This window comes from Callorhinus ursinus, unplaced genomic scaffold, assembly GCF_003265705.2.
Source record: "Callorhinus ursinus isolate GAN/ISIS: 27379988/994484 unplaced genomic scaffold, GSC_fseal_2.0 scaffold8, whole genome shotgun sequence".
Taxonomy (NCBI): domain Eukaryota; kingdom Metazoa; phylum Chordata; class Mammalia; order Carnivora; family Otariidae; genus Callorhinus; species Callorhinus ursinus.
Genome location: NW_027397070.1, coordinates 42,132,617 through 42,145,866, shown reverse-complemented (window position 1 = coordinate 42,145,866; position 13,250 = coordinate 42,132,617). Strand labels below are relative to the sequence as shown.

At 39.1% G+C, this 13,250-nt stretch overlaps 1 protein-coding gene across 3 annotated transcripts in view; it reads right to left on the bottom strand.

Annotated features, from left to right (window-relative positions):
• Positions 1-13,250, bottom strand: part of SLC39A9 (solute carrier family 39 member 9) — a 55,562-nt gene that overhangs the window by 24,864 nt on the left and 17,448 nt on the right. For all 3 annotated transcript variants that reach the window (XM_025869798.2, XM_025869799.2, XM_073895415.1), the window contains exon 2: positions 10,579-10,687. In XM_025869798.2, the coding sequence (XP_025725583.1) occupies positions 10,579-10,687 (109 nt within the window). The remainder of the gene's footprint in view (positions 1-10,578; positions 10,688-13,250) is intronic.

Sequence of the window (13,250 nt, the reverse complement as noted above, 5' to 3'; positions counted from 1 at the left end):
CTCGCTGTCTCTGTCAAAAAATAAATAAAAATATTTAAAAAAAGAACGTAGGCTTCATTTTTTCCCCCCATGCTGATAGTACTCTCACAAACACGATGAATGGTCCCAAACCCACCAGACTTTCTGCAAGAAAGTTTCTGTAAGTACCAACCCCACAAAGTGACACAGTACAAGAAAGGCAAAGATTCTCTTTACACCCAGAGAAAGCAAAGTTATGACAGGAAGAGTGGCTATGATGGGCAGACTAAGTGGGTTTTCTGGAAAAAGGCTAAAACTCCAAAGAAGATTATGTTGAGCCTAACTGCAGATCTAAGAGAATGCTGGCTATTAAGAGATGCAAGCAGTATGAACTGGGAGGAGATACGAAGAGAAAAGAATACGTGATCCAGTTCTAAGCTTCATATTTTGTTATATTATGAAGACAATAAAATTTTGAGGTATGTTCACTTCATTTGGTTGCAACTGGGCTTTTAAGAGGAAAATAGACTAGTGCTGTCAATAAAATTCTCCTTGTGGGGAAACTTAAGCTTAAAAAAAAAGTATAGGTTTCAGAGTAAGATTGCCTGTGTTCAATTCCCGATCGTGATACTTACTAGCTGAGTATCTTGGACATGTCATTCAACCTCTTTGTGGCTTCATGTCCTCATCTGTAAAACAGTACCCACCCCAGATGGCTGTTGTGATGATTAGACAATAAATGTGAAGGGCTCCACAAAATACCTGGTATACGCTAAGTGCTCACTAAATGCTCAGGAACATAGTTATATATTAAATGGAATTTGGGAGATTCATTTTTAAACATATTATGTTGTATAATTGATCTGAATATCAGTCAGAAACAATAGTGAGTAATAAACAATGTTGGGGGAAGGGAGAGGAAGGGGCAGGGGAAAAAGCAGAGATCAGACATTTTAGCAGACAAAATAAGAAATAGAAGAGATAGGTATCAGTCCACGATCATCCATATTTCAGAATCCTGAGGATAAAGTGTAAGAGTTTTAAAGAGCTCCATTTTTATTAATGAATGACAGGCCAAGAGTTAGTTAAATATAACAGATTTAACCCTTTCCTTTTATTTAAATGTAGAGCAAAATGACAAAACCGTAAGGTAACTGTACTTCTCTAACTAATCTGTTATGTGGCATTCATGGAGAAATTTAGTGAAATAATCTATATTGAACCACTCCTAACAACAGTTCCAGTGACTATCCTAACAGTTATGAATAATATAGGTTTCAGGTTTCTATTTAGGTCTTTGACCCCATAGCCTGCCTTTCTCAATATACCAATTCTCATGTTCCAAAGAATTAGGGTAGTTTCAAATTTAGCCCCACAGTAAACAAGCACTGCAGTCCTCAATAGACTATAATCTTAAAACTTGTTTCTGTATAAAGACAGTCTTCTCACACGAATGCTGATCTAATTCCAGTGATTTTAGAGCTATAATTAGAGAAAAGTATGAGACGTTCCTTTTTACATTAATTAGTATTTAATAATGCTTATTAAAGTGCCAGAGCACTCAGTTAACATGATATATTGAGCTCTGAAAAAATATCTGTTAATTATCATAATTATAAGGTCCACAGAAGAACTAAACTATAGGTTGTAGTAAACATGTACACAAACTCCTTTCTTGAAGTTGGGAGAAAAGCTGGCTGGATCTACAATAAAGAAAAAGAGGGAAGGGGGGGAGAAAAAGATAAAGTAGCAGAAATGAAAACGATGTGACTAAGCTCACCAGTGTGCAGAGAGATGTGGAAAATGTGGAGACAGCTTACGGTTACTATGATGGTTAAGCTACCTCAAAAAATTTTTCAGAGTGGGGTATTAATATTTTACTTTTTAAAAAGAATGATGGGGACTTTTGGAGCTGGCTCAGATGGAGTAAACCTAGAGTTGCCTCAATCACACAATGATGACTACAGAAGCTCTGGACAAAACAACCAAAGAACTACCTAAGGACCACAAATGTAAACAATAACAAGAGGAGAGAGGGCAGCAAAAACTGCAAAAGAAACCTTGTCCTTCTGGCCAGAGAACCAGGGAAAGGGGCTGCTGGAGGATGTCCTTATGGAGGGAAACCACCCCCTTTTTTCTTTCCCAGCCTGGCCTTGAAGGCAGTCCCAGTTGGGGAACTGCACTGCAGCAACACAGGCAGTGAAAACCCCCAGAAAAACCCCATCTTTCTGGCCAGTGGTCGGAAGAACACAGGGGGGGGGGCGGGGGGGGGGTATGGTTCTTCTGTCCTCTCTTTTCTCCTGCCACTTTGCCCTGAGGGCACCCCGAGTTACACAGAACTGTGCAATGGCAGCACAGGCAGCTACAACTCCTAGAAATACCCCATCTTTCTGGCCACAGGACTAGGTAAAGGGTCCCTTAGGAGCCAGGGAGTGGGAGACAAATACTGGAGAGGAAACAGCTAAGGAGGGTTCCCCTAACAGTGCGCATAAATGGCACAAGTCCCAGACTTACCCCTGAACTCTGCAGGGATAGGACACACCCAAAGCAGCATTACAAAGGCTTCGAACACTGAACTAAAATTAAAACCATCACACAAAAAGGCACCACAGAACTGGCAGTTTGAAACCAACCAGGCTAGTGACTGCTAAAACAAAAGAAATAAATATTCTCTAGAGGATTTTGAAAGGACCCAAAGTTCCAAAATACATTATTAAAAATGTATAGGATACAATCCAAACTTGCTTGACATACAAAGAAACAGAAAAATTGGGGCACCTGCGTGGCTCAGTCAGTTAAGCATTCGCCTTGGGTTCAGGTCATGATCCCGGGGTCCTGGGATCGAGTCCTGCATCGGGCTCCCTGCTCAATGGGGAATCTGCTTCTCCCTCTGTCCCACCCCCTGCTTGTGCTCTCTCTCACATAAATAAAATCTTAAAAAAAAAAAAAAGAAAAATTTTACCAATCAGGAAGGGAAAAAAGAATCCAATCCCAAAGCAAATCAGATACTGGAATATTTGACTTTAAATCAGCTATTATAACTATGTGCTCTCGGGGCGCCCGGGTGGCTCAGTCGTTAAGTGTCTGCCTTCGGCTCAGGTCATGATCCCAGGGTCCTGGGATTGAGTCCCGCATCAGGCTCCCTGCTGCTCAGCGGAGAGCCTGCTTCTCACTTTGCCTACCTGTGCTCTATCTCTCTGTCAAATAAATAAATAAAAATCTTTAAAAAAAAGATTAAAGGGCGCCTGGGTGGCTCAGTTGGTTGGGCGACTGCCTTCGGCTCAGGTCATGATCCCGGAGTCCCGGGATCGAGTCCCGCATCGGGCTCCCTGCTCGGCGGGGAGTCTGCTTCTCCCTCTGACCCTCCTCCCTCTCGTGCTCTCTCTCATTCTCTCTTGCTCAAATAAATAAATAAAATCTTTTAAAAAAAATAAAAAATAAAAAAATAAAAAAATAAAAAAAGATTAAAAAATAACTATGTGCTCTGGGGTAAAGGTAAAAAAACTTCAAATGAATAAGTGTCATTTGAAGAAATAGAAAGTATACAAAGAAACTAAGTAGAAGTTTCAAAATTGAAAAAGATATCTGAAACAGTAAGTTCACTGGATGGCTCACTAGAGGACTGATGATCACAAAGGAAAGAATCAGAACTGTTAGTTAAATGACAGAATTGAACAGTATCAATAGAGTCCACATGGCTCACAAAGTCTGAAATATTTACTGTCTGACCTGTTACAGAAAAACTTTGCTGACCTCCGGTCTAAATATACGAATTAGAAGACAGAGAGATTGTCAAATTGGATTTTAAAAATATGATTCAACTATATGCTGTTTACAAGACATCCAATTTAAATACAGTGAATGACATATAGCTTAAAAGTAAAAGGATGAAAAAAGATCTATCAAGTAAACACTGATCAAAAGGAAACTGGAGTGGCTATGTTAATACCAAATAAAGTAGACTTGAGAACAAGAAATATTACCAGGAATAAATAGGGACATTACATAATAATGAAAAAGGTCAATTCACCAAAAGATATAGCAACCCTAAATGTGTAGGCACCTGACCAAAAAGCTTTAATATGGATAAAGCAAAATAGAAATCAATAAAATACAAAGCAGAAAAAAAATGAAATCAAACATGGTTCTCTGGGAAAAAAATTTTAAAAGACGACATTACTGTAGACATTAAAAGGATAATAAAAGATTACCATGAACAACTCTTACTATAAATAATTCTTCAACTTAGAAGAAACAGGTAACTTGAATAATTTTATATCTATTAAAGAAATTGAATTCATAGCTAAAAACCTTCCAACATAGAAAACTCCACGCCCAGATGGTTTCACTGGTTCTATACAGTCTCTTCCAGAATGTAGAAGGCGGAACACTTTCCAACCCTAAAAGGTCAGCACTACTCTGACAACAAGGCCATAAAAAGACATTGTAAGAAAGGAAAACCACAGGCCAATACTCCTCATGAACAGATACACAAATATCCTCGGATGTTAGCCGACTGAATCCAGTGATGACAATCCCTAACAATCAATGGGGGTGGCATATGCAAATCTAGTTCAATATTTGAATATCACTTTAATTCACCACATTAACAGACTAGATAAAAACTCTCAGCAAACCAGGAATAAAAGGAAACTTCCTTAACCTGAAGAGGGACTCTTTAAAAAATCTACAGCTGGGGCACCTGGGTGGCTCAGATGGTTAAGCGTCTGCCTTCGGCTCTGGTCATGATCCCAGGGTCCTGGGATGGAGCCCCGCATCGGGCTCCCTGCTCAGCGGCGAGTCTGCTTCACCCCCTCCCTCTGCTTCTACCCCTGCTCATGCTCGCTCTCTCTCCATCTCAAATGAATAAAATAAAAAAAAAAATCTACAGCTAACATTATACTTAATGGTGAAAGATTGAGTGACAATAAGGCAAGGCTGACTATTTTCATTCCTAATCAGCCTCATACTAGATGGTCTAGCCAGTGCAATAAGGAAAGGAAAAAAATTTTTATTTTTTTTAAAGATTTTATTTATTTATTTGAAAAGAGAGAGAGAGAGCGCAAGCAGGGGGAGCTGCAGGCAGAGGCAAAGGGAGAAGCAGACACCCCGCAGAGCAGGGGGAGCCTGATGTAGGACTCGATCCCAGGACCCCGGGATCATGACCTGAGCCGAAGGCAGACGCTTAACCAACTGAGCCACCCAGGCGCCCGGAAAAAATTTTCTAAAGCATATTGGAAAAGAAAACATGAAAGTGTCTCCAGAAAAGAAAGCATTAAACTGTCTATATTCACAGATGATATGACTGTGTAGCAAATCACAAGGAATCTACAAAAAAGCTCCTATAACAAGTGAGTTTAGCAAATTCCTATATACTAGAATACTGGAAATTGAAATATTTTTAAATATCATTTACAATCACACTAAAAACGGGAAATATTTAGGTGTAAATATAACAGAATACCTATAGATCTGTATGCTAAAAATTACAACACTGGGGGCGCCTAGCTCACTCAGTCAGTGGAGCATAGGACTCTTGATCTTGGAGCTGTGAGTTCGAGCCCCATTGTTGGGCATGGAAGTTACTTAAAAAGAAATAAAAATTAAAATAAAAAAAATTTAAAAACTACAACACTGATAAAAGAAATCAAAGACCTAAAAAAATGGAGATATATTATATTCATAGATTGGAAAATACAGTATTTTCAAGATGTCAATTCTCCCCAAATTAATCTATAGATTCAACTCAATCAGAGTCTCAGCATGATTTTTTGTGTAGACATTGACAAGCTGATTCTAAAGTTTTTATAGAAAGGCAAAGGAACTAGTTTAACCAAAATAATTTTGAAAAATAAAAATGAAGTTAGAAGGACTTCACCATCTGATGTCAAGATTTGCTATAAAGCTATAGTCATCAAGACAAGGTTGTACTGGGGGAGCCCGGATGGCTTAGTCAGTTAAGCATCTGCCTTCTGTTCAGGTCATGATCCTGGAGCCCCGGGATTGAGCCCTTCGTCAGGCTCCCTGCCCAGTGGGGAGTCGGCTTCTCCTTCTCCCTCTGCTCCTCCCCGAGCTTGTGCTCTCACTCACTCTCTCTCTCCAATAACTAAATAAAATCTTAAAAAGGAAAAAAAAAAAAAGACAAGGTTGTACTGGCAAAGGACAGACATGTAGATCAATTGAACAGAATAGAGTCTAGAAATAGACCAACACAAATGTGGTCAATTGATTTTTGACAAAGGTGCAAAGGTAATTAATCTTTTCAACAAAGGGTGTTGGAACTATTGAACATCCATCCATATCCCCAAAAAATGAACCTTATATTAGATACAAAATTAACTCAATTTTGTTAACACATACTAAGTGTAAAACCTAAAATTATAAAACTTCTAGAGGAAAACAAAAGAGAAAACATTTGTGAACTTGGGTTCAGCAAAGGGATTTTAGGTATGACCCCAAAACACAATTCATGAAAGAAAGAATTGATAAATTGGACTTTATCAAAATTAAAAACTACTCTGTCAATGATACTGTTAAGAGACTGAAAAGATAAGCCAAAGACTAGGAGAAAATGTTTGCAGATCACCTATCGGGTAAGACTTGTATGGGGGGGGGGGGGCCAGAGTGGCTCAGTCAGATAAGTGGCTGACTCCTGATTTCAGCTCAGGTCATGATCTCAAGGTCCCGGGATCGAGCCCCATGGGATTGAGCCCCATGGCAGGCTCCATGCTCATTGGGGAGTCTGCTTCAGGAGTCTCTCTCTCCCTCTCCCTCTGCCCCTCCCCCTGCTCATGCTCACTCTCTCTGTCTCTCTCTCTCAAATAATCTTTAAAAAAAAAAAAAAAGACTCGTATTCAGGGGGGCCCTGTCTGGCTCAGTTGGTACAGCATGCAACCCTTGATGCTGGGGTCATGAGTTCGAGCCCCACGTTGGGCCTAGAGCTTACTTAAAAATAAAAAACAAAAAGCAAAAAAATAATAACTTGTGTCCAGAACATGTAAAGAACCCTCAAAACTCAGTAATACGAAAACTCAAAAAATAGGCAAAAATTTGAATCATCAAAGAACACATAAAAATGGCAAACAAGCATATGAAAAGATGTTTAACATCATTAACCATTAGGGAATTGCAAATTAAAACTACACTGGGAGAGCATTACCTACCTATTAGAATGGCTAAAATAAAAAAACCAAACAAAATAAACAGCATCAAGTGCTGACAAGAAAGGGAAGCAACTGAACTCTCATCCATTATTGCTGGGAATGCAAAATGGTACAGCTACTTAGAAAAAGAGTTTGGTGATTTCTTAAGTTAAACATACACTTACCATATGATCTAACCATTCCACTTATAAGTAATTACACAAGAAAAATAAAAACTCATGTTCACACAAAAACCTGTATACAAATGTTTATAGTGATTTTATTCATATTTCCACCCAAACTGAAAAAAACCAATATGTCTTTTTTTTTTTTTAAGATTTTATTTATTTATTTGACAGAGAAAGACACAGCGAGAGAGGGAACACAAGCAGGGGGAGTGGGCAGAGGGGGAGAAGCAGGCTTCGTGCGGAGCAGGGAGCCCAATGTGGGGCTCGATCCCAGGACCCCGGGATCATGACCTGAGCCGAAGGCAGATGCTTAACCGACTGAGCCACCAAGGTGCCCCAAAAACCAATATGTCTTTAAAGGAAGGAAGGGGGCGCCTGGGTGGCTCAGTTGGTTAAGTGACTGCCTTTGGCTCAGGTCATGATCCTGGAGTCCATGGATCGAGTCCCGTGTCAGGCTCCCTGCTCAGCGGGGAGTCTGCTTCTCCCTCTGACCCTCCCCCCTCTCATGTGCTCTCTCTCTCTCTCACTCTCTCTCTCAAATAAATAAAATCTTTAAAAAAAAAAAGGAAGGAAGGAAAAGGGAAAGGAAAAGGTGAAGGAAAAAACAAACTACGGTTCGTCCAAACGATGGAATACTCCTCAGAAATAAAAAGGCACAACAGACCAGTGATAGATATAGAACACAACATGATGGCTCTCAAATGCATTAGGCTTGAGCAAAAGAAGCCAAGCCAAAAGGCTGCACAATTTCATTTATATGACATTCTGAAAAGGTAAAACCATAGGGGGAGGGAAGAGATCTATGGTTGCCAGAGGTTGGGGGTGGAGGAAAGGTATGATTATAGAAGGGCAGCATGAGGGAATGGTTTTTGGGTAATGGCACTGTTCTGTATTTTGATTACACAGGTGATAACATGACTATGCATCTGTCAAAACTCAAGGATGTGTACACCAAGAAGAGTGAATGTAAAATATATAAATGAAAATACCTTTCTTAATTGAAATGATGGTTTAGGGCTGGAGACTAATCCATGAGGAAAGGCTAAAGAGACTAGAATGCTTATTTTTTAGAAAAGCAGGTTTAAAAAGCACATTGTATCTGTTTTCAGATGAATCCACAAAATTATTTTGGGCCCCAAATCAAGAACACTGAAAATAAAGGAATGCAACCCGACAACATGATAGCTAAATTTAAGCTTAAAACTATACCTGAAATCTGGTATGTCAATTATATCTTAATAAAACTGCTATTTAAAAAAAACCAAAAAACTATACACGAAACATTTTTTTTCCTTTACCCCAGTGTTTCCCAAACTTTTCTAGTAAGAATCAGATGAAAACCTGTTAAAAATAGATATTCCCAGGGCCCTTCTCTAGAAATTCTGATTTTGTAGTCTAGGTTAGGGACCAGAAAACTTTTAAACTGCACCCCTGAAAAAGGAACTTTGTAAGGAAAACAACTGCTACTCATAATTCTTTCTTAGCTACAAGGTCAAGCAAAAAAAAATTTTAATTGTCTATTTGGTCATGATCTGAAAGTTTTCTAGTATACCAGAATAGTGATCTCTGCACTGAAATAATCACACGTCAGAAAAATTCAAGATGATCCACTGGGATACAAAAGAAAATACAGATGATGCTTGAAAAACATGGGGGGTTAGGGTGCTGACCCCCTGCGCAGTTGAAAACCCGCATATAGCTTTTGAATCCTCAAAAACTTAACTATTAATAGCTTACCGTTGACCAGATGCCTTACTGACAACATAGTCTTTTAACACATATTTTGTATGTTCTACATATTATATACTATATTCTTACAATAAAGTAAGCCAGAGAAAAGATTAAGGAAGAGTAAATACATTTACAGTACCGTATCAAAAAAAAAGCCACATATTAAGTGGACCCACATAGTTCAAACCTGTGTTGTTCAAGGGTCAACTGTATTGGTCTTCTATACAAATTTACTTTAAACCTCATACTTCAAAATTTTCTGTTTTAGTTTTGTGTTTTATAATGCATACAGTAAATTAGTGCAATAGTGCATGCTTGTTTTCCCCCCCCAATAGGATGTGTGATCAAAAAGAGCAGAAACCACTGCTCTGGGACTCCTGATTTATTACTTCCCCCCTAAATTTGACCAGTCTTCATCCTCTCTCCTATTTTGCAATAAGACCCCCACAATCCTCATATATAACATCTGCCGCCACTCTTTGCCTACCCAACACCATTCATTATGCCTATATTGACACCCCAGGGAGGAGAGCATCATCACTCTGGATAAAGGACACAGCTTTTTTCCTTGACTGAGATCTTAAAAGCTTATTATATTGTATCTAGTATGAAATTTGGAAAGTGCCTACCTTTCTATACTACTCTTAAAGTCCAGTTGAGTCCTGGCACTTGAAGATTCCACTCACCAACGTAATAGTTGTGATTTCGATCCTTCACAGGTGTCTGAAGTTGCGTGACAAGCAGTAATCTGATTTTGCTGAGTCACAAATCTAAATCAAGTATGTTTCCAGGTGTGCGGACCAAACTGTCTAGCAGGTGAGTGACCCAAGCCGCCTGCCCAGTATTTACTCTCACATACTTATACTCTTCATTCTCTGCTCATTGTTCTTAGGGTCAGGAAAGACTTCTTTCACTTTTTTAGTTCTCCTTTACTGCAGAGATCCCCACCAAATACCTGCAAGTTTACTGTAAAGACTCCTTGAATCCAAATGTGTATAATCTGTTTATTTTTTCAATTAAAGAACACTAAAAATACAATTACTATCATGTAGAATTTGGGAAGTTTTTAAGTGGGCTTTAAAAAAAGACTGTCATGGGGCGCCTGGGTGGCTCAGTCGTTAAGCATCTGCCTTCAGCTCAGGTCATGATCCCAGGGTCCTGGGATCAAGCCCTGCATTGGGCTCCCTGCTCGGCGGGAAGCCTGCTTCTCCCTCTCCCACTCCCGTTTGTGTTCCCTCTCTCGCTGTGTCTCTTCTCTGTCAAATAAATAAATAAAATCTTTTAAAAAAAAAAAAAAGGACTGTCATACTTAGACTGGAATTCATGCATTATTGCAAATAAATCTTAAGTGGTATTCATGAATTGGGGATTCAATTCACAAACTGCTAAGGATGTGTTCAATGTCAAAGATGTCAGAAGATACATTTTAAGAACTCTTCCAGGGTAGAATTCCATGGCAAATATGAAGTATGTTCAGGAAAAAAACCCCACTAGGCTTCTCCTTTCTACCCTCGTGTCAACAACATATCTCAAAGCAGACCCTCTTCTTTCTCTCTCACCCTCAAGAATATCTTCATAAAGTGCGTGTACTCCTTCGGGCACGATGACTGCCAGTGCAGTTCCACAGAGAAGGCCAGCACCCAAAACCGTCACCAGCTTTAGCCGCTCCTGGAAAGGAAACACAAGAAACTGCTGAAAAGATTGATGACTGAATGAGAAAAAGTCTCTGAAGTATCTGTAATCAAGACCATGAGCTGCTCATTTGTGAGACCAAAATCTACAATAGCCAGTGAACATGAAACAGGGTCAGCTTCATGAAGAATTAATGCCAATTAAAACAGGGAGGTGCCACTTACAGATTTGCCAGATTGGCAATGATGTGGGAAAACTTGTCTATTATCCATGATGGGAGAAAAGAGCACACTTGTCTGACCCTGGGAGAAATGTAAATTGCTACAACCTATCTGGACCGCTATTTGGTGATTTCAATTTGAAGCCTCAAAAATACGAATTCTTTGATCCAGTAATTTCACTTCCAGAAATTCATCCTAAGAAAGAACTATGCAAAGATGATCACCGCACTAAGAGTGCAAACCTGAAAATATCCTAAATGTTCAAACAAGGAGATTGATTGAGTAAACCATAATACTTCATCACAGTACCACAACACCCCGCCATGAAACATTATGATTCAGGTCTATTCACGGATACAGAAAGTCATGATGCACTGCTCTGAGGAAAAAGCTGGTGGCAAACCATGTGCACTGATAATTTTATTACAAATCTCATATTTACAATAAAAAGTATACACATAAGTAGAATAAGTGTAAATCAAACATTAACAAATTTTTGACTTTATAATATATAAACATAATATGTAATATACAACTTATAAAAACATATTTGTAACTGAGCTACAGTGAAATGTATTACTCATACAATAAAAAAATGTGCTTAATTAATTCAGTACTAAAATGTTCTACGGATGTCTTTAAAAACTGCTTTACTGAGGTATGACTGAAATACCAAAAGCTGTAGATATTTAATGTATACAACTTGACGTGTATGGAGATAAACATGTATCTGTGAAACCATCATCACAATCTATGCCATAAATGATCTACAGTTTTAATTCAACCTAATCTCAATTTTTTTCTTACTACCCAAATTTCTTTGTGAGACTGCCTCCTGACATACAAGATATAAAAGATTACATTTCAAAAAAAATTTTTTTTAAACATTTTATTTATTTATTTGACAGAGAGAGACACAATGAGAGAGGGAACACAAGCAGGGGGAGTGGGAGAGGGAGAAGCAGGTTTCCCGCTGAGCAGGGAGCTGATGTGGGGCTCGATCCCAGGACCCTGGGATCATGACCTGAGCCGAAGGCAGACGCTTAACAACTGAGCTACCCAGGCACCCCCATTTCAAAATTCCTTGAAGCAGTGGTGTACCCTATATGGCTTCCTGGAGTCTTAGCAGTATGAAAAATGACCTTAAAAACTAAAAGGAGGAAATTATGTACCTTACTTAAGAAAAAGTTTCACTAATTAATGGAGTGTCACGTACTTCACTTTTCTGTTTTAGTTTCCTTTATGAGGTCAGCAAAAATAACAGTGGCTGTATTATCTCTGACATACTACTGCACTTGTGACTCTGAGGCTAGGGCAATAAATATATAATATACACATACGTACATACATATATACTGTCTCTATAGGAAAGTGGGTTCTTAGCTGACAGACTGGTTGAAGCATTACCACCCCCTCGTTTGGGAGGAAGAAAGGAATCTATATCTTAACGTGTCTCTAGTGAAAATGGAGAAACTACAGTTGCAAAGCCAGCACCAACTAATACTTGCCATACAGCAAGAGGAGAAGCCCTCACTCCCAAGCACACAGGCCGAGTCGGTCCTTCATACATTCAGGATGGCCATTATTAGCTACTTATAAATAGAGCATTCTGAATGCATCCAGCAGTTGGGGGCACTGGCTTGGGAGGTAGAACTGGCTCCATGTCCAAACTGGTTAATAATTCAGTACTTTAGCTTTTCTTCTGTAAAATAAATACTTTTACATGTCTTATATAGGAGGCAAAAAGAGAAAGTGATTGAAGCATTTTGGAAAAATGACACCAAACAACTGGTGTTACTATTTTTTTTTTTTGGTGTTACTATTTTAATATTTAATCCTGAGCTATTCTAAGAGCTTTTGTCGTTTACAAGTTACCAAACTCGTCAAAGCGCCGTTAATCACGGCCTTCATTTGAGATCAACCGTCAGAGCAGGAGAACACGAGATGGAAAAACAACTCTATTCCGTGTAGAAGGGGACATGGTATATGACTTCGTCTTCTCCTCATTTTCTCTAATGAATTCATAAAAGTCACCTTTGCTTTAAAAAAATTCATGAATGCAGTTTTACTACCGAGGAAGGACAACAATGGTGGTAAACTGACCTGGACTGAGCGTACCATTTCACTGCAGGAGCCTGGTTTCAGAACCCCACAGCTCGAGCTGATGAATAAACCACTAGGGAAGAAATCCGTCCTGTCAGCGTTTGGACTATGACTATGCTCTACTCTGGCAAATGGAAAGGAAAGATGCCCCCGCACTGCAGACTCGGGGAAGGTGAGAAGTGATGAAAGGGATGCACTTAAAAGAGAAAGAGCCGAGCACCCTCAAGAATTACTGGTGTGGCAGCTCACATCATACACATAAATTAATCCTTGAT